Source organism: Nothobranchius furzeri, chromosome 1 (genome assembly GCF_043380555.1).
Source record: "Nothobranchius furzeri strain GRZ-AD chromosome 1, NfurGRZ-RIMD1, whole genome shotgun sequence".
In the NCBI taxonomy this organism is placed as follows: Eukaryota; Metazoa; Chordata; class Actinopteri; order Cyprinodontiformes; family Nothobranchiidae; genus Nothobranchius; species Nothobranchius furzeri.
The window spans coordinates 30,668,729-30,689,795 of record NC_091741.1 but is presented as its reverse complement, the minus strand read 5'-3'; the positions used below and the strand labels follow the sequence as shown (position 1 = coordinate 30,689,795).

Sequence of the window (21,067 nt, the reverse complement as noted above, 5' to 3'; positions counted from 1 at the left end):
ATGCGGCGTTGTACCGGTCTGTCGTGGTGAAGAGAGAGCTGAGTCAGAAGGCGAAGCTCTCGATTTACCGGTCGATCTACGTTCCTACCCTCACCTATGGTCATGAGCTTTGGGTAGTGACCGAAAGAACGAGATCACGGATACAAGCGGCTGAAATGAGTTTTCTCCGCAGGGTGGCTGGGCTCTCCCTTAGAGATAGGGTGAGAAGCTCGGTCATCCGGGAGGGGCTCAGAGTAGATTTGCTGCTCCTCCACATCGAGAGGAGCCAGTTGAGGTGGCGCTGGCATCTGGTCCGGACGCCTCCCTGGTGAGGTTTTCTGGGCACATCCAACCGAGAGGAAGCCTAAAAGTAGACCCAGGACACGGTGGAGGGACTATGTCTCTCACCTGGCCAGGGAACGCCTTGGAATTTCCCCTGGAAGAGCTGGCCCAAGTGGCTGGGGAGAGGGAAGTCTGGGCCTCTCGACTTAGGCTGCTGCCTCCGTGACCCGACTCCGGAGAAGCGGCTGAAAATGGATGGATGAATACTATGAAAGCTATTTATCTATGTATTAGCTGCAATCAGTAACCCAAGTCTTCAGATGAAAACCCATAAAAGTTACTGTTAATTATCCGTCTGAATTTGGAACATTACTGTCCTGCTTCAGGCCACGTTTGTAGTTTAAGACAGTGGACTAAGGTGCACACAGTATTTACAAAAGGGCATTTGTGTTGGATCAGCCAAGTTTTGTAATTCAATTCAGAAAATACAGATATAAAGTGAAATAGACAACAGTGTACAATATTGATTTATACCCACAATAACATTTTTATTGTTTAAGGACAACAGTCTAGTGTTATGTCATAAATTCACCTTTTTAATGAATGCTATGGTTGCAGGTCTAACAGAGACGCCTCAGTTTACATGGTGGATGCATGGCAGACTGGGTAGAAGAGTCATTCCTGCATGTGCAGTTCACTGAATAAGACGTTTCTACCCAGAACCAAGTGGAATCTATACAGGCTTTAAGGATGTAGACAGTGATGATGCAGAAGTAGATGAATCATGGAGAGATTTCAATAACATTTAAACAGCTGAACAACTGAATCCATTCTATCAGGGGCACTTTAATCACTTTCAATCTTTTAACTTTTCAGTTTCAGTTATGCAATGTTAAGCAAAGTAGTGTATGAAACAAATGTTACCAGTCAAAAATAAAATGTTTAGACAAAATGTAGCCTGCAGCGCTAAAATCTGTTTTATGCTTTTTAGAATGTGTCCTTGCATTCCTAAAATTAAATTCAATGTGGATGTAAAACATGACGATGTGCTCATCATATGTTTGTAACGACGCTTGAACTGCTAGAAACGTGAGAACTGCTGTGTTTGAGCAATGATCAGTGATCTGGGCAGCCATGATATGTGCTTGAGTGTCTCTCATGTCCATGTCCTGGTTTAATCTGACGCAGAGGAGAGAACGTCGGCCACCATAGCCTCCATGTGTCCACAGTCCTTCTGGTCTTGCTCTGAATCTCTTGTGGACTTTGCTCCAGGAGATTTTGAACTTGGGTTCACCAACACGCTCCCCATCTCGGTAAACAGCCTGTTCAAAAACAAAAGCATAGAAAGTTAAAGTTAAAGTCCCATTAGGTGTCACACACACAGGTGTGTGTGCGACATTTGTTCTCCACATTTGACCCATCCCCTGGGGGAGCGGTGAGCTGCAGACACGCCGCACTCGGGAACTATTTGGTGGTTTAACCCCCCAATCCAACCCCTTAATGCTGAGGGTCAAGCAGGGAGGCATTGGGTTCCATTTTTTCAAAGTCTTTGGTATGACCCGACCAGGAATCGAACCCTGATCTCCCAGTCTCAGGGCGGACACTCTACCACTAGGCCACTGGGAAAGGTTCATCCTATTTCTATAGGAGCATCATGAGACTTGTTGTGGAATTTTTGCCCACAGACTGGTTTTAGCTGTATGGTTTAGAGACAGATACATCGTTTTTAAAATAATAATAGATAATAATCGAAGATTTAAAGGTGAGAGATAAAAAGAATGATGAACTTGGCATAAAGACAAATAAAACAAACATATTGCAACCTGGCAGCAGTCCGATCTCTATGTGTAGCCCCGCCCCCTGTCCGTCTGAAAGACTCTCTGGTAGAATATATCACAGTCTTTTGACTCTGCACATCTAAAAAGGTGTATGTGCAGTACTTGGCTGAGTGGCCAGGTGAGTCGCAGCGCCCATCTCCACAGAGTACAACTTCTTCTTGAGATTTCATGTTGGTGAAGACTGCACTCTGCTCTTTTGCCCGTGTTTTCCCAACAACAGGAAACGCAAATCTCTTCCTCAGTGTTGCATATGTGTATTCACATATTGTTTTGAGGTTCATGTTGTCATAAAAACTTTTAAATGTAGCTAAATGGATGCCGCTAAAGAAAACTGAGGCTGCCAAAAGCATGTTACCTTTCCCCTTGGTCCCACTCAGAGTAGGCTGAGGCTGCCACCTGTCACTACAGCCTTTTGCACATGTGAGCTCCAACGTCAACGGTGATCCCTCCTTTTGCAGCTCTTTCACATCTTCAGGAGCAATCAAGGAACCACAGTTTAAACAATGCTGAAGTAGTTGTTTTAACTTTTCCTCAGAAACTAGGAAAACTCTGTCTCCTTCAGTGGCAGTTGAAGCATGTGATCCCTGGGAGCTCTGGGAAGGCTCTGATGAGCTTAAAATGTATTCAGGATCAGGGTTTTTGTGTAGTGGCTGACTGCTCTCGCTGCATTCATCGCCTGAGGAGAACAGACCCAGGCACCCGGTGTCCTCCTCTTCCTGCTGATCCAACCCACGTTTCTCTGCGTAAGCGTGCTCCCCGGTAACAACCCGCTGCACATCAGCTGGCCACTGCGCCGCTGCATCCGACATGTCTGAATCGGTCTGAGTGGCAGCATCGGTACAGTTAGAATACTGTGTTGCTACACTTAATGACGGGAGAGGTGAATTTTGAGCTTCATCCGTGACGAGTGGCATGTCCGATGGTTCGCCGGAAGCGGCAGCTGCAGGAGCGGGCTGTCGGCTCAGGACAGCGGCCAGCGTCTCTGGTCTGTGGCGATTTTTATGATTTTTAGCGCGCATTTCACGTTCCTTGCGAGGGCGTTTAGGCTCCTTGTGAGGGAAAACGGTCGGTAAAGCGTTTAGTTGCAGCCTTCTCTCATACCCAGCCGCTCCGGTGAGCTCTTTGAGTAGTCGTGGTCGACTATAAGCCTCAAACGCATCAGGAGAAAAGTGTCGGGAACACAGCCGCGGATCTTTTGGAAGTTGTGTCCTTCCACAGGCATCTTCCCACTGCTTTCTCCTCTTCTTGTCAGTAGGAAAGCTGTGTAAACTCACACCAGTCCCCTTGTTGCCTTTGGACTGGAAATTGCATCCAAAAGCAGCACAATGCGGCATTTTACAATACAGTCAGCGCGTAAACAAACACTGGTGTCAACAGGGAGCTACGTCACTTCCGCATCACGGGTCTGTAATGTTTTATATTAGAAATCAAAATAAAACAATATAAAGTGGACTGTTATTGTAAATAATTGTGTGTAACCTGTAAATTTGGCTGCGTGTGTTTGGGTTTTACTCTTCACAATCCCTCAAAATGCTTGTTAACTAACCCGCTGGGTGTGTCCGAATCCACGGGCAGGATGCTTATGAGTGCGGGACCTCGTCGGTGTCGGTACAAGATCTTTTTTTTTTGGGGGGGGGGGGGGGGGGGTGTTATTGCAGAAAAGCATATTTACATACAAATAAGGCGAACTTGCCAATGTATTCAGATGAGAATCGAACAGTCAGTGAAAAGGGGGAGGACAAAAAGCAAACAAAAACAATGCAAGGGACCACTACACAGTTCCAGGCAGTCTACAAAAAAGTCTATACATATCTTCATAGCTGTTATTATTGATACATTTAAGCGATCTTGGATACAATCTAAAATCATGTACAAATGCATTGAACACAGGGGGTGATTTCAGTATTTTTTGTTTATGTATGAAGAATTTTGCCAGACAGAGAAGTAGATTGTAGCAGAGTTCTTGGTTGTTTGTTTGAAGGGGAGCTCCAAAGGTGACGACATCTCTTGAAATGGGACATGGGATTCCAATCTGAGGTCGAATCCAGTTTTCAAAACAGTTCCAAAACGTCCGTGTCTTGTTGCATTCAAAGAAAATACGATCAGTTGTTTCAACATCCTTCCCACAAAAGGAACATGAATTATCATCAATGTTAAAACGTTTTCTGAGCAGATCCTTTGAGGGATAGACATTGTTTACAATTTTAAAATGTGTTTCTTTGACTTTAGGTTGAACAGGAAGTTTTAAATAAAGAGTCCTTTTACCAAATTTGTAAATTATGTGGTTCTTGTTGACTTTACAAGGGTATAGTTGATCAGTAAAACACTGTCTAATAAATTGGTTGGTACACCTTTTATCCATAAGGGGAATACCTTGGATGGAGATAGAACCATACTGTGGATTTATAGGTTGGTGTTGAATAATGTTTCTGTACTGGAAGACCACCTCTTTATGTCGGTACAAGATCTGCTCGGGTGCAAGATCGGCTCGGGGTCCGTCGACTGCCGATGACGTGAAAGTAGTTGATTGGCTGAACATGAACCTTACGGAATTACGTAATCACGTTACGTTGTTATCACGTTACGTTTTTATCACGTTACGTTTGTCCAGGCAAATCTTTCTGTTGGAAAGATGGACAACTATTACAAAGAAATCCATCATTACCTCTTTGAAAATACACTTTTAGCATAGAGCTGCATGTATATTAGGGCTGAACGATTAACTGCATGTGCAATTAAATTGTGATGTGACAAAAGGAGATTTTCTAATCCCAAAGGCTGCAATTTGGCAGCGAGTGGTTAGCGCAATGCTAATATACATGGAAAAACCCATAGGAATGCTAATGCTAATATCACCGATTACATTCTTACAAATTATGAATTAGAAACGTGCCAAATGATTACATTTGGAGTTTAATAGAAAGTAAAACTACCATCAATCAAATAAGTACAGACAGGTATTTTAGTAAAGCCAGAAAACTTTTAACTCCAGAGTTTTGGCTAGCAGCTATGAGCGTAACTGAACTACGCATGGACAAGACGTCAAAAACTCTAAACACAAAATACTTAAATAAACAGGACACACTTCTTTCCTGCAAATACAATTTCACAGGTGTTGCTAATACCTATGATCCTTCAAGGGATGTGCTCAAAGAGGAGTTCAACATTATGAATAAAATAGTGTTTTATTTTACAAATACCATTATAAACACAAACTTACGTCTTAAGAAACATTATTTTAATAACGAAACTGCTAAATTCTTTCCAACAGTATAGATGTGTAGTGTATTTTGTCCTAGTGGGATTGCCGTACTTTGACGTCATCGGCAGTCGAAGGACCCCGAGCCGATCTTGCACCTGAGCAGATCCTGTACCGACACCGGTCTAGCAAGGACCGGAGCTGAGGGTGGGGGCTGTAAGGCTGGGATCAACTGACGACACCCGGTCGAAATAGCTACAAGCTAACCTGAAGCTAACCCAAAGCTAACGCGGGGGTGGGAGCTAAGCTAACGGAGGCAGCAACCTAGCTACAACCGGAGTTAACTGTGCACAACACCAGAGCTTCTGAGTCAGAGATTCGCCGGGCTTACCGCTGGGTAAAACCGGGTGGAACACAGAGGTCTCCCGAGAGCTCCATAAGCCCGGCAGCCGCACAGCAGACAAGCACCGCTGCGATTTGAGATGCGCAGAGCTGCCGCTGGGGAGAACCGGGTGGAAAGGTTTCCATCCCAGAGCTCCACAAGCCGGCAGCCGCACAGCACACAGAAGCTGCGATCAGACAGAGATGGACCGGGCTGTGGGGAGGGGAGAAATGGGTGGAAAACATCGGTCTCCCGAGAGCTCCACAAGCCGATAGTGGGAACCCAGCTCCACCAACATGTTATATTTCAACCCATTTTCTAAAGTGCAGCATTATGTTAAATGCACTGGGATTTACCCTATTACATTTAAATTTCATGGTTAAACAGTACATGTTAAAATCTAAGCTCAGCTCGGCAGTGACCTAAAATACATAAATATAATTTTACTTACCGAAAAAATGAAGTGGAGACTCCTTGGACGCTCTATTAGTGCAATTAATGCCACAGCAAGTCATTTTGTCCAACAATTGCACAAATAATATCCAAACAAGAATACACAAACACAGAGACTCAAAATCCCGGAACAGTTTCCAGGCCAGACCGAGGCTCTACTGAGGCCTTTCCACGGAGCTAGCTTTGTTATGTGGTTAATTATACAGAATTTTAGGCTTTTAATACACTTAAACAGAAGAGTGAGAAAAAAATTCACCCCCCTCAGAGTTGTCATGAGTGTAAACTAGATCATTTAAACCAAAAACATGTTCTGGTACCAGGCTGTAAACATGTTTATTTCTGCTGTGAAATTGGTATTTTTAACATGGGAGTCAATGAGGATTAGCTCGTTTCTGACACCAGCCCCTAGTGGATGAGGGTGGTACTGCAATTTGTGGTACTTCCGGGATTGCTTCAATTTTTGAGCCACATTGTGGGGGCTTGGTGAGGACACAACAGACCCGTCCTCGAAATGATGGCGGAGCGAGGATGCATTTGAGGACGCAAGAATGAATATTCTTGGAATTCGGACAGTACTCGTCGCTGCGCTGTGACATCATCGACCTCAAAATGCGCTCTTACAATAATCCTTCCCGTATTTTCGGACACACACACTATCAAAATAAAAGCAGTGTAGCTTTGTTCTGATGTAAAATTTAAAATAGTTATTCATTGAGGAGTGGGAAATTCTAATATTTTATTAGTTTTGATTATTGTTTTGATCAAAAGTGGGCTAAATATCATACAAGTCATGCATTTTCATTGTTATTTTGATATTTAAGGAACAAATTAAGCTTTTATTTTCATGTTAGATTGTTTTTTTAACCGTAGCAAGAAGTAGTGCTTGCCAGGACACAACAGAGTATGGTTCTGTTTCAAATGCTGTCCTCGTCCTCCCGTACTCGATAGAAAGGACTTTCTGGTGTCTTTGCCAAGAACATTCTTGACTAGTACACATAACGTTCTAGCGTACTTGAGTATTGAGAAATGGCCATTGAAGAAAAAAAAAAGTGTGCAACAGCTAAATATGTCCCAGCAGAAATAAACATGCTTGCCTCGGGGGGTGGACTGCTGGCGGTTGTGAGTGGGGCCCCTTGGGGATCTTGGCGGCAACCATGGGTCACTGCTTGGTGGCTGCATTGCCCCTGGGCGGGTCTGGGTGGGGGCCTGGGGGCTCTGGGTTTGGGGGGTGGCTGGCCCCATGTGGGGATCTGGGCGGGGCCTTGGGGGTCGGGTCCTGACATGTATGCTGCTGAGAAGAAGGCAGGAACATGCAGCAGTGCCTGGCCCGGGTTTGGGGGCCTCAGGTAGACCTTGGCTCCTCTGCCGTTCCATCACGGGGAGGGGGAGGTCCAGGAGGGGGAGGACCCAACCTTACCTGGATGTCCCATGTCTTATATATTCTGGAAGTTGTGCAAATGCAGGGATGGGCATAGATATTCTGCTGGGGAGGGGCTGGGTTGGTGCCCTCGGACTCCATGAGGCTCTGTAATGCTGCTGCTTTGGGTCCTGGCAGGATGGGCTGGGGTCTCCATGCCCTGGGTGGCAGTTTGATCACAGAGGTGCCTATTGGGGCCAGTAGGGGAGCTGGCTCCCTGGAGGGCTAAGCCCAACCAGCCATTCCTCCCCATCCCCGCATATTTCTCCCCTCCTGCTCCCTCACATCATCACACAAACATACACATAGGACCTTGGGGGGTGGGCAAGTCAGGGAGTGCGGGTATGGACCCCATTTCCGCATTCCTGTGGCAACCTGCCCCCCAATTTTATTTGCACCTTATACACTTCCACCGACGACATTCCACACAAACACACACTTAGGGCCTTGGGAGTGAGCACATTCAACGGCACTTGGCAGGGGGATATCTCAGCCTCCTCCCGGGTGCCGGTGCCCACTTCCAATTTTAAACCGCACTTAGACACCGAGGGCTGAGGGTGTAAGTGGGGTGGTGCGATGGCATCAGCTGGCATATGCCGGATGATGCCCGCACTGCCCACTCACCACAGCCATGGAATACACCTCATGATCACACAACACTATATTGGAGCAGGCCGAGGGAGACTAGGGGTCTTAACGCACCTCTGTTGTTGCTTGGCTTCCTGGGGCTGGAGGCTAGGAGGGAGATCTGGCCGTCTGGTTGGGGTCTGAGGAGGTGGGTTGCTGTGCTCAGCGTCGGGCGAGGGAGCCTGCTCATCAGCACCCCAGCAGAAAGGGTCGAACTCTGGTTACCGGTGATGGTTGTACCCCATGTGCAGCAGTACCGGGACCAGAGTCAATAGGGTGTGTATGGGGAGCATGAGTGAGTGTACGGCGTGCATTTTTGTAAGTCTTGGGTTGTATGTGCATGTGTGAGCATGAGGAAGGGAGCGTGTGACTGTGTTTGTGTATGACTGTATATGTCAGGTGGGGCCTTTGACTCCTCCCCTCTCCTTGAACTTCTTTTGATGATATAGATCTTCGTCCCCCCTCCCCCTGCCACACCTGGTGTGAGGGGTTGTGCCATGGTCTGCCTGAGTGTTCATGGCAACCGGGTCTGGGGGTTTAAGATTTTGGCATCTGCCTGATAGATCCCGGTGGCTGCCTGGTGGGGTCTGGGTCCCTGGGCTCTGCTGGGTCCCCGGCGGGGGTGGTCGCCCCTGGGTCCCGGGTCGCTGAGTTCCGGGCTCGGCCGGCTAGGGGGGTGGGAGGCTGCGGGCGGGCCTGTGGGCTTGCCGCTGATGTCTCCCGGGACTCTGCCGGCTGCTGGTTGTGGCTCCCGGGGCGATCCTCTGTGCCTCTCGAGGGGGGCGGGGGCCTTTCTGGTTGCAGTCTCCTTGGGGTTCCTGTGTTCTGGGGCAGCGCCTGGATCTCTGGGACTTGGAGCTCCTGCCGTCTCCTACGCATCTTTGGGGGGCGGATCTGTGGTCCCTCACACTCTCTGTTGGACGCTCCTATAGATAAACCTTACATAAACAAGCGCGTGTACACACACAGGTGCTCACATGGTGCTCTCTAAAGTATGGGCTTGGGCACGTTCAACACATGTCTTAAGACTATGGGGGGCACTTAATGCACTGTGATTTATTATCGTGATTCTTCAGTTAAGCAATGTTGATTATATATTTCTTCATCAAGTTGACGCAGTGATAGCTAGATCTTGTTGTATTGTTGTTGTGTCCCTTTTTTTTGCCCTTTTGCTTTTTTTGTCTTTTTCTGCAGGTCTAGAAGCAGACTCTTGTTCATTATTGTTTATTTTCGTGGAACCCCTCCACCCCCTACCCCCTCTCTCCCCACCTTTTCTTTTCCTTTCTCTTTCACCTCTGTCTCCGTGTCTGGTCGGAATTACAAAGCATTCAAAAACAATAACAATAAAGTTTTAAGTATCAGGCGTGACATTAAAAGCAGACGCTTTGATGCTCCACCTGAGAGTAAATCTGTAAGGCTTGTCACCAGCATTCAGACATCAATTCTGTTTGCTTCACAGCCAGACAGGACACGGTAAAAAAAAAAAAGACAAAAGAAAAATAAATAAAGGATTTTTTCTTATTCATCAAAAAAAAAAAAAGAAACATGCTACAAAATAGTTCCTACCAAATATTCATGCAGAAAAAAATCTAATAATGTGTAAATTAAAAAAATATTTAACTGACATAAATAATGCAGCTAAAGTGTGTCTTTGTATAAACATTTATTTCATTTCACTTCCGTGTCTGCTGCTAGATTTCTTCGGCTCTCATTTTATTTGTTTTGAGGGGGAGTGTCGGTGCTGTTGACAAAGTTAAAGGAAGCGGCATTCTGACCAGTCACAGGTTTGCGGTCTCCATCACTTTCTACAGATAGTTAAAAATAGGCTCTACTCCATCTGTCCTTGCAAGCCTGTTGGAGAGCCTTTGCAACTGTGGATAATAGAGTTGTGTGTATATTTATCTTAAAAGTTATATCTATTAAGTTAAATATTGATATGGTACCATAACAAACATATGGTAAGATAGTTTTGGTTCACAGAAAAAATGTTAGTTATCAGAGCTGTCAAGATTTTAGTGTTACTGAAAGGTTTCCAACATTCTAATATTTAGTTTATCTACAGCTATATGTGTAATTTATTTTATTTTATTCATCTCAGTTTTCCGGCCAGTATTCAGCCAAAATATAAAAAATTCATACAGTGACAACTGTGTTTTCCTGCATCAGTGTTTTTCAAGGATGAGAATGTTGAATAGTGTGTCTGTAGCCTTCAGATGCCCTCTAATGCTGACTCACAAACACACAAAGCTCTGTTCACATAACATGGGGAAGCAGTGTGTCTGAATCAGCGAGGCCCTCGGCCCACAGACAAAACAGAAAAGTGTTGATGACAAATGAACAGCATTATGTACAACAAATATATTGCATGCATCACATTGATTTAATTCAATAATTTGGTTTTGTTGTTGAATAAATCTACATAAAATCAACTATTATTATTATTATTATTGTTATTATTATTATTATGCCGTTGGTATACCATCATCTGAATATAACCATTGTTTTGTTTTCATCACTATAAAAGGAGCTATTTGTTGCCGATGATAAATTAAATCACCCAAGGGCGTCAGTTTGTTGTCAGAATTGCTGGGGGACAATAACCATACACTTGAGTGGGGTTTAAAAATTGTTGGGGACAATAAAGTAGGCTAGCACAGGGGTCGGCAACTGCGGCTCTGGAGCCGCATGCGGCTCTTCCATCCATCTGATGCGGCTCTCTGTGCTTGTAAAATAATGAATGGATATTTAAATAAAATGATTTATATTTTACTGCATAAATTTTACATCTGTATGCCAATTCTAAATGTAAAGATTGTCTGTGTAAACCTGAACAGGTCCAACCCGGTCTTACTGTGAGACCGGGTAGACGCGTCACGCTTGTGCTCGCAGCGTTTTAAAAAGAAACGTATGACAAAAGGGGCACCTGCTCAGTAAAACCACCAACAGGGTGAAAAATATCTAAATATTGTAGCAGAGACGGGCTACAACTTCTGGATCCACTTTATATAAATCGTTTTATTGATTATCGTCTTATGAAAGATAACTATGACGTACACGAGCGAACAGGCGCGTTGCAAGATTTTCAAAAGTGTGGGAGATGTTGTCTGTGCCTAAAATAAGTTCATGTTATTCATCTTGTTAGTTTAATTTCCATAACAGCGGAGCAGGTGCGAATTTTAGACGCGTCACGCATGTCTCCGTTTTAAACATGTTTAAACTGTTCAGAATACAAATCCAGGCTCTGTCTCGTTAGATTGGTGTAACTAAAGTTTGTACTGAATGAAACTTTACATTAAACCATGTTGAAGAGAAAAGGATCCGATTAAATCGTTTCCCCTCATTTACAGTCACGACGTACAGCGCAGTGCGCACGGCTCTGGGGTTAATCAGGTTTAGTTGTTTCTCTTTGCATTAATCTTCACAAGAAGGCAAAACAGTTAAATGGCAGCTTACAGATATTTCCATTTGACTGTTTATTTTGACGGATAAACTCAAGGATGTTGCTTGGTTTGAAAGAATTACCCCGACGCACACTGATGCGCATGGATGAGCTGACATTTTAATACGCACATCGCAGAGGTAACTTGATTCCCATCAGAACATCAGAGCTTTATAATGGACACTGTGTTCAGCGCGGCTCGGAGCGCCCACGGTGGACAGTGGGCTGAAGATCTGTAGAGGGGTTCGCAGCGCAGTGCAGAACCACGGCGCATGCGATAAGATTTCCTCCCACTGAAGCGTTCTGGAAACCCGGTCTCTCTGAGGGATGTGTCACTTGGAAAAATGTTCTTTTTATGAAATTATGAAACTTTGGCTGAACAGCGCTTGTTCCCGTCTCTAATATGGAGACGCATGATGCATCCAGTCTGAGGCAGAAAAGCCTCTTCAGCTCAGAAAGCACCTGTAGAGACATTTGATCACGCACAAAGTTTATGTGGAGCAGAAGCGGTCGGGCCACGGCAGGTGAAATGTTCCTAGCCTACATGAAGTGAAACTGTTTAATTGTAACGTTACTGGACACACTGGTCTGGTTGGTTAGTTTGAAGTGGAAAACACACACACACACACACACACACACACACCAATTAAAATAATGCTGATAGCGTGGACTAGAAGACAGCTGATGGTTTACTATTTAAATGATGATCAGGCTGCTGTAAAATGTAATCTCCATCCACATCCAGACACAATTATCCTCTATTCTTTCTCTAGTTGCTCTGCTCTTGTCTGGGCTGACGTAGCTGATGGTGCGCGCGGCGCGCCTAACTAGCGGCTGATGCACATTTTACGCATTTGGAGAGGTGGACTGGATGCTTTGCTTTCACTCAGCACTAACGCACGGGCACTCAGTCTACACTTAACGCACGGGTGTAGACTACACATTAATGACAAATGAATGAAAATTAAATTGTGAGTTTTTACTTCATATTTTATAAATAAAAATGACGGGGGAACACATTTATGACGTCTTTTTAAATGACATTTTCTAGCGCGACCTGCCTGCTTCACTGAAGTCACTGCTTATTAAGGTCCGTCCAGAATTACCGTGGCCCACCCAAAAATGAAAATCTGGTGCCGCGCCTGTTATAAACCTCTGCAAATTGTTGTTCTTCACTTTATCAAACTCAGACTTTGTACAGCTAATGTCAAGATGTAAAATTATGAATTCAGTCGAGCTCTTCCGTCCCTCCCTCTCCTGCTCTCCTGGAAACCCGACATCGGCTGTCAGAAGCGGGAGGTGAAGAAGGAGATGAGGCAAACAGAGTGAGTGCGACATAAAGAAACCAGACTGGTGTGGAGGTGAGCAAAACAGCTGGAAAAGTGTGGGTGTTGAATCCCCCACGGGTGCGACGCCCATGCGAGCGACCGGTACCGGCTGCTGTCACCTGTTGTGAGCAGCTCTCTGCTGTCTGAGGGTAGGCCCCGCCCACAACGCTGCGGCTGCTGCGGTGTTTTCTTTACTGTGGGAAACGGGTAATAATGGCTCTTTGATGGGAACAGGTTGCCGACCTGACCTGAAAAGACTTTCATCCAGTGACTCACTTCTGAGGGTTTCATTCTAATGCATCCTGTAAACGATGAGATATATTCACACGGACACCTCGTCTCTCAGAGGCAGGTGATCTAACTTGAATACAACCCCCCTCCTTTCTGCCACCGCCTCTCCCCTACAGGTGCAGGTGTGGGACACAGCAGGCCAGGAACGCTTTCGGAAGTCCATGGTGGAACACTACTACCGGAATGTCCATGCTGTGGTCTTCGTGTACGATGTTACTAAGATGGCTTCCTTCCGCAACCTGCAGACATGGATAGAGGTAATTAGTACACAATGGCTCCTTGACACAGTTGCAGTGAGTCAAAGATAATGGATTGTGTTGGTGTCTTGCTGTCAGGTTTTGGTTGAGCCACAATCTTAAAAAAGATTATTCACCTGTAGAGAGACAAACATGGAATAAAGCCTGGTTCATGCTTCTCCGTCAGCTCCGCAAGGGACAGACACGCACGGATTGACGGAAGCGTTTTGCTCTCATACTTCTCCGTCTCCTGGAGAGTGTTGCAAAGCAATTCCCCGCCAGGACACCAGAGGGCGTAGCGCTGCTCTGTGGTATCCTGTCATGTATCTGGTCCAAGATCGTGTGTTTATATTGTGTTTTTTGTATATAAGATACTTTTTAACACAAATTTGTCTCTCATCATCCTCCACCTGTTCATGCGCTCACCACCTCTAAACCCACGTTTCCTGTCATTTCCGTCCACAAATAAAAACGCTTGCTGCGCATCTTTACACTCCTCCAGTCACGGGAGAATTAAACATTCATATTTTAGAGTTTTTTCGCGAGGTATTCTTCAAGCTTCTCCGTGTCTGCTGCTAGTTATCCTCGGCTCTCTTTATGTTTTTGAGGGCGCAATGGCGGCGGTGTAGACGACAGCGGCGTCCTGACCAATCACAAGCTTGCGTTGTCCGTCTCGACTGACGGATGTTTAGAAAAGAGAGCTCGACTCCGTCCGTCCTTGCGGAGCTCTCCGGCAGCTCCGCAAGGACGTTGCGTGTCTCCGCACTGACGCAGATGGAGAAGCATGAATCAGGCTTTACTCAACGTGACGAAAGTAAAGGACAGGAAAGGTTTGTTAACGGGGACAATTTGCCAATGTCACTTCCTTTTGTGTTGCCTTGTGTGTCTCTACTGCCTCCATCAACACCCCAGATGTGAATAAAAACGCTTCTATTAGTGTTTACTGTCAGGAATCATTTGCTTCAACAAGCCATTTTAAAGTGGCCCTTTTTGTGATGTCACAATTGGAATAATTAGCATAGACCCCACCACCACCACCACCTGCTGGAGGAACAGCAGCGGTACTCCAAGCCCCTCCCAGATATCTCAGCTCTTCGCCTTATAGCAGCCTATCAGTGGATGAGTGGACGTGGACGGTAACGGCTTATTTGCATTTGTGGCATCCGGGGTGGCTGTAGTTGCCAGTAACACACAACGCCACCTGGGGAGTTGCACCCCAGGAAATAAGGACACACAGGTCCACTCTACAGATCAGGCAGGAGAAGTGGTCTGACCAATGTCATGCTTTTATTTAAAATATAAAAGAGAAAGAAAAGATACTAAATTAATCTGAACAGGCTGAAGCTTACCAGGGTCCAATTCGGCCAACCAAACAAAACACATCAAACCAAACTAAAGTCACCCCCGTCACCGTGCCATGCATCTAGGAGATGCACGATGAAGGAACACACACACATTTTGAAAACTCCCACCACCATGGCCGATGGTGCCCACTGGGAGTAAGCAGCCTGCAATAAAATAAAGAAACTAATAAAAACAAAAACAACAAACAGTTGGCTAAATGTGTTAAAAAGATGGACTGCCTGCTAGTTCACCAGCCAGGAGTTGCAGGCTGTCTAAAATAAATAAAAAAGAAGCAAAATAATTTTAAAAGAGCACTCAGTCTTGCTCAGATACGTGCCAGACGTGCGCTACGCACAGCAAAGAGCTAAACAGCTCGATAGTTTCTGCTGCTGGAGACACCAGAGAGGTGGTCCTTCCTGGACCAGAGTGAGTTCCACTACACAGCCTAGCCTAGGAGGCGATGTCGTTGGCGGCCATGGATCCGATCTGGTATAGGTCAAGCGGGACCAGCCGCTGTCACATCCAGGCGATGCTGGGAACTCGTGTCCTCTGCTCGTGGGAGCCAGGAACTAATCTTAAAAATCTGGAGAAGCAAAACAGCAGAGTGCGTTGGTGCAGACTCTAAAATGAGCCAAAAGCTAATTAAAATGAGCAGCTGAATGGTGAAAAAGGGCAGGGTACATACCTTAGGCGTTAGTTTGCCCACCTGAGCCGGCGAAACACTGGTACATCCCAGAGCTGATCGGTCAGACACCAGCCACGACTAGAGCATTAAGAGGATTAACACAGACTGCTAAGCCGCCAACGCCGAAGGGATAATTTTACTTACAGTTTGCCAAGCCCTGCCACATACACGACCGGTTCGACAACCCGGAAGTAAATGCCAGTTTAGTGAGAGGCAATCAAGCCCCCACAATGCAGCTCTGAAATTGAGGCAAACCCGGAAATGATATAAACTGCAGTTCCACCCTCATCCACTAGGGGCAGGTGTCAGAAGCGAGCAAATCCTCATTGACTCCCATGGTAAAAATACCAATTTCACAGCAGAAATAAACATGTTTACAGCCTGGTACCAGAACATGTTTTTGGTTTAAATGATCTAGTTTACACTCATGACAACTCTGAGGGGGGTGAATGTTTTTCTCACTCTTCTGTTTAAGTGTATTAAAAGCCTAAAATTCTGTATAATTAATGAGCATCAGACCCACGTGACCACAGAGCTAGCTCCGTGGAAAGGCCTCAGTAGAGCCTCAGTCTGGTCTGGAAACTGCTCCGGGATTTTGAGTCTCTGTGTGTGTGTGTATTCTTGTTTGGATATTATTTGTACAATTGTTGGACAAAATGACTTGCTGTGGCATTAATTGCACTAATAGAGCATCCAAGGAGTCTCCACTTCATTTATTTCGGTAAGTAAAATTATATTTATGTATTTTAGGTCACTGCCGAGCTGAGCTTAGATTTTAACATGTACTGTTTAACCATGAAATTTAAATGTAATAGGGTCAAACCCAGTGCATTTAACATAATGCTGCACTTTAGTAAATGGGTTGAAATATAACATGTTGGTGGAGCTGGGTTCCCACTATCGGCTTGTGGAGCTCTCGGGAGACCAATGTTGTCCACCCGGTTCTCCCCTCCCCGCAGCTCGGCGCATCTCTGTCTGATCGCGACTTCTGTTTGATGCGTGGGCTGACGGCTTGTGGAGCTCTGGGATGGAAATCTTCCCACCCGGTTCTCCCCAGCGGTCAGCCCGGCGTGTCTCTGACTCAGAAGCTCTGGTGTTGTGCACAGTTAACTCCGGCTGTAGCTAGGTTGCTACCTCCGTTAGCTTAGCTCCCACCTCCGCATTAGCTTTGGGTTAGCCAGGGTTAGCTTCAGGTTAGCTTGTAGCTAGTTCGACCGGGTGTCGTCAGTTGATCCCAGCCTTACAGCCACACCCTCAGCTCCTCCTCTCTTCCCTTTTTTAGAATTGTCTGGGCTTGATGGAACCTGTGACACGGTCAAAATGGCGGTGGTGGCCACCTCCCATTTGGCCTCAGAAACGTGATATTGAAAGCCTATGGAAAGGAGATGTCCAGTATATTTATGTCGATGGAGGCAATCACCCACGCAAGGGAACCAACCCCTGTCTTTATAACAGGGCGCCCTCTACAGGTGATTGGTTAAGCAGCACCACCCAGCTGCAAACGATCACCCTGCTACACATTCATGTGACAGAGCCCTGAAGTAGCTCATTCTAGACCAGGGGTGTCAAACTCAAACTCACACGGGGCCGAAATGAAACTCTGGGACGGAGTCGAGGGCCAAACTTAATATTTTTGAAAAAGTGACGGCAAATTTGCACATTTTCTTTATCAACATATATGCAAATTTGAACCTTTAAATGTGGAAACAAACTTATTTCTGCATTAACACTGAATGTGGAATAACCAAATCACACACGAGCAAGTCAGTTTTAAATAAAAGGCATCAGTGGTATTCATTACTTGTGGTATAATCAGCATTTTTAAAATCTATTCAGGATTTATGTTTTCTTGTTTATTCATTTTTCTTATTTTTTATTCTCCTTTTTTCTCCTGTAATACGTGTCATCGCTGCTGTGACGTCTAGCTTTCCCCACTGAGGAACAATAAAGGGATTTTCTATTCTATTCATCTATCTGCAGCCTTTCCACTTCCTGTTTACTGTAGGTTAAATCTTTTCTCACGGGCCAACAACAAAATAAAAATGTAATTTTATCTTAAATGAAAATGCAACATCTCACCTGTTAACTTTCATGTTTTGGAGCAGAAAAAGAGCATCAAACCAACATATTTAAAGCTCAGTTTGCTCCACTGGTTTACTGTGATGCTCACCTGTTCCAGCCAGATACCTGCATCATGGGGTTGATCTGAGCTGAGGAGGAGACTCCTGTTGTTTTGTTCATCTCATCATAATAATGACAACATTAGATGACAACAGGTGCTCACATAGGTTTGTGCTGATGAACATGTCTGAGCAGCTTGACCACGTTGTTGTGTGTCGGGGAGGAAACACAACCACAGAGTCGTGCTGGTTTGAGCGTGTCGCTGCTCGCTGGAGTTATATCAGATCTGTCTGGAAGTTAGTAGGAAAACTTTCTCTTTCAGTCGTGAACACATTACTGAGCGGCTAGAATCTCCGTTTCTGGGCTTCAACGTCAGAAAACAGCTGAGTGAACTCGGCGCTGAGTGAGAGGAGTGTTTAGTTTGTCCGAGACAGCGAGCTGCAGACACCGGCAGCAGGCGCTGAAAAAACACAAAGGAGGGGGTGCGTCGGCTCCGCGCTGACGCCGCAAAGCATCATGGGAGTTGAAGTCTTTGCGGTAAAATCGGCCAGCGGGCCAGTTTTAATATATTTTTGATATTTATCTCGCGGGCCACATAAAAATGCTCCGCGGGCCTTGTGTCTGACACATGTGTTCTAGACGGTGTCAAGCTGTGTGACTTCATGCACTGGTTTCTATACAACTACATAACTATTAAAACTTGTTTAAAAGAGGTAAATGTGTTCCCTTTAAGAGGTAAAACCTATATTTGATGATGCTTGCAGAAAATTTCCATCTAAATAAACGAGATTCCCTAAATTGATTCTTATTTCGTTAAGTAAAAAAGTAAATTACGATTTCATTTATTCTACAAAAATAAATCGAACCAGTCTAATTATTGTCAGACTGGGCTGTAGCTTGGGGTTGCTATAGCAACAGGAATATTTGACGTCTAACCTCAGTCAGTGTTACGCCCGGAACACACCAGCTGCGAAGCGCCGCAAAGTGGATCACTCCCGAAATTCTTGCGCTGTCCACTCCTCCTCTGTTCACATCAGGAGAGAATTTTCAATGAGCGCTTCTGCTCACGCCTACTGTTTTCCACCCCCCACCCCCGTGCCCTTGCTGTGTGTGAGTGTGTGTGTGTGTGTGTGTGTGTGTGTGTGTGTGTGTGTGTGTGTGTGTGTGTTTTCATTTTGATCTCTCTAGTGTGTTTAGATTCACAAAAATGTGTTGTATTTAGAAAATTTTCTTTTATTTTGTTAAATTTACCGGCCTGCTTCTTCTGCTTTGGTTTGACTTCCTGCCAGAATTTACGCGACTCTCTCACAGCTCACGAAAAAAAATGAGCTCGCTCCGAAATGATCGCTGCACGACGCGAGCCTTTGTGGCGCTTCACAGCTGATGTGACCGAGAGCGTAAGTCAACAAGGGCGCCGATTCGAAGCGCTCGTGGTTCCACAGCGCTTCGTCACGCTTCTGCGCCTGGTGTGTTGCGGGCGTTTGAGTCATATTGCTGTTAGCCAATCAGAAGTGAGATGTCCAAGTGGAAATAAGACTCCAAAACCCACTGTCTTCTGCTCCCCTCTGCTCTTGCTAGCTTCTAGTTCCCAAAACAGGAGCACCGGAGCATTTTTCCCACAGAGATCAACTCAAAAGGCATTAATTTATACCAAGGCTATTCATTTCTGAACCTCGAGGGCCGGTATCCAGCACGTTTTAGTTTTAACCCTGCTTCAACACACCTTATTTCAATCAGCAGGTGATTAACAGGCTTCTGCAGAGCCTGATGAGCTGCTGTGCAGGTGATTTAACCATTGAATCAAATCTGTTGAACCAGAAAAACCATTAAAACCTGCTGGATACCAGCCCTCGAGGCCCGGAAATGAATAGCCCTGATTTATACTAGAGACCACTGCAGATGCATTAAAAAATCGAGTAAACTTGGTCTTTAACATTGTAGGTAGGGTAGTGTCGGATCAAAATTTGGCATAATTATCTTGCTATGTGAATTGGGCCTTCTTATGACCAAAAGGAACAATCAGAGCGAATCAGTGGCCTTGTCTGTCACAGAAACACAATATTCACTGGTGCTGTGTGTTCTGTTGTGTCTCAGGAGTGTAACGGCCATCGGGTGTCTGCGTCTGTGCCTCGGGTTCTTGTGGGAAACAAGTGTGACCTCGTGGATCAAATACAGGTTGGTGTTCTCGAGCAAAACCTCCAACATGTTTTCAGTCGTTCTCATCTGATTGGTCATGTGATCCCCAGGTGCCTTCCAACATGGCGCTGAAGTTCGCCGACGCCCACAACATGCTGCTGTTCGAGACGTCCGCGAAGGACCCAAAGGAGACCCAGAATGTGGATTCCATCTTCATGTCGCTGGCCTGCCGCCTGAAAGCCCAGAAGTCTCTGCTCTACAGAGACGTGGAGCGGGAGGACGGGAGGGTCAGGCTCTCACAGGAGACTGAAACCAAAAGTAACTGTCCCTGTTGAGCAAAATGAGCTTAAGAGGGAATGAGAGAAGGGGGAGAACAAGAGTGGGAGTCAGTGTGTAGCGGGACGAGGAGAACACGAGGGCGGAGGAAAACGTTTCGAGTTTAAAAGGCCGGTGGGGTGAGTAGATGTGCTGAGAGCACGGTGATTTAGGAGGAGATGGACAGAAGAAGAGTTCAGACTAAAACATCCCGTTTGTGGGGAAGTAGGTAACGGTACATTTAACAGCTTCAGACTGACGCGACGCTGCCTCTTAGACTACAATAAAGAAACTTCTTCCACTCACCTCAACGTTCAGACACTTCCCGGGAACAAGCAAGCCTCGGATTCCTGTTCAACTCAAACGCTTAGTCCAGCGTTTGCTTTTTCAAACTAACTGCTCGACTGCGATCAAAATGCTGCCTCTGGCGTAGTTTTCATGACCGTTGAGGAGAAGCAGCCTAAACATCTAGACAGACCGTAGCAGTAGAATAAGATTTAGCTCTGCAGGTCGGGCTAGCCACGCTCCACTGCAGCCTCAGCAGATCTAGCACTGGCGCAAGCAGTTTTAGGTTGGGCCAATCACAGCGCTCTCTGTTTTTCTAGACGTTAGGTGGGCGTGGCACCAGAGCTGCAACAGAGGAATGCGACTCAGCAATGGCACATGTTTGTAACGGCTCTGGATGATTTAGACTTTCTTTTATTTTTTTAAAAAGGATGTTTTTGCTTTTTCTTTGATGGTGTACGGCAGACTGCCCGGTTGACTGATTGCCATGGTGATGACTACATCACGTTGTTTGTTGCTCTGATTGGTCCCGCCGCTGTCCAATTACATTTGAAGACAGTTTGAATGACAGCCATAGATTCCACCCCACGACTGCACTCTGTCTTTGGGTCGTGGCGAGACTATGGCTTGTGACGCTTGAGGGGAAGTGGAGACGTGTTTTAACAGACCGAGATGACCTGAAGTTCAACTTTACTCAGATTTGTAATACA

At 45.7% G+C, this 21,067-nt stretch overlaps 2 protein-coding genes across 2 annotated transcripts in view; one reads left to right on the top strand and one right to left on the bottom strand.

Moving 5' to 3' along the window:
* Window positions 1-21,067, top strand: part of rab33a (RAB33A, member RAS oncogene family) — a 31,931-nt gene that overhangs the window by 4,177 nt on the left and 6,687 nt on the right. The window contains exons 2-4 of the mRNA XM_015955167.3: window positions 13,352-13,492; window positions 19,716-19,796; window positions 19,868-21,067. The exon at window positions 19,868-21,067 is cut by the window's right edge and continues 6,687 nt beyond it. Of these exons, the coding sequence (XP_015810653.3) occupies window positions 13,352-13,492; window positions 19,716-19,796; window positions 19,868-20,092 (447 nt within the window). The 3' untranslated portion in view covers window positions 20,093-21,067. The remainder of the gene's footprint in view (window positions 1-13,351; window positions 13,493-19,715; window positions 19,797-19,867) is intronic.
* On the bottom strand, window positions 489-3,481 carry LOC107382745 (uncharacterized). The gene is made up of 2 exons (XM_015955051.3): window positions 2,455-3,481; window positions 489-1,583 (listed from the first exon to the last, which is right to left on the bottom strand). The coding sequence occupies exons 1-2, from the start codon at window positions 3,431-3,433 to the stop codon at window positions 1,552-1,554; spliced, it is 1,011 nt and encodes a 336-aa protein (XP_015810537.3). The 5' UTR covers window positions 3,434-3,481; the 3' UTR covers window positions 489-1,551.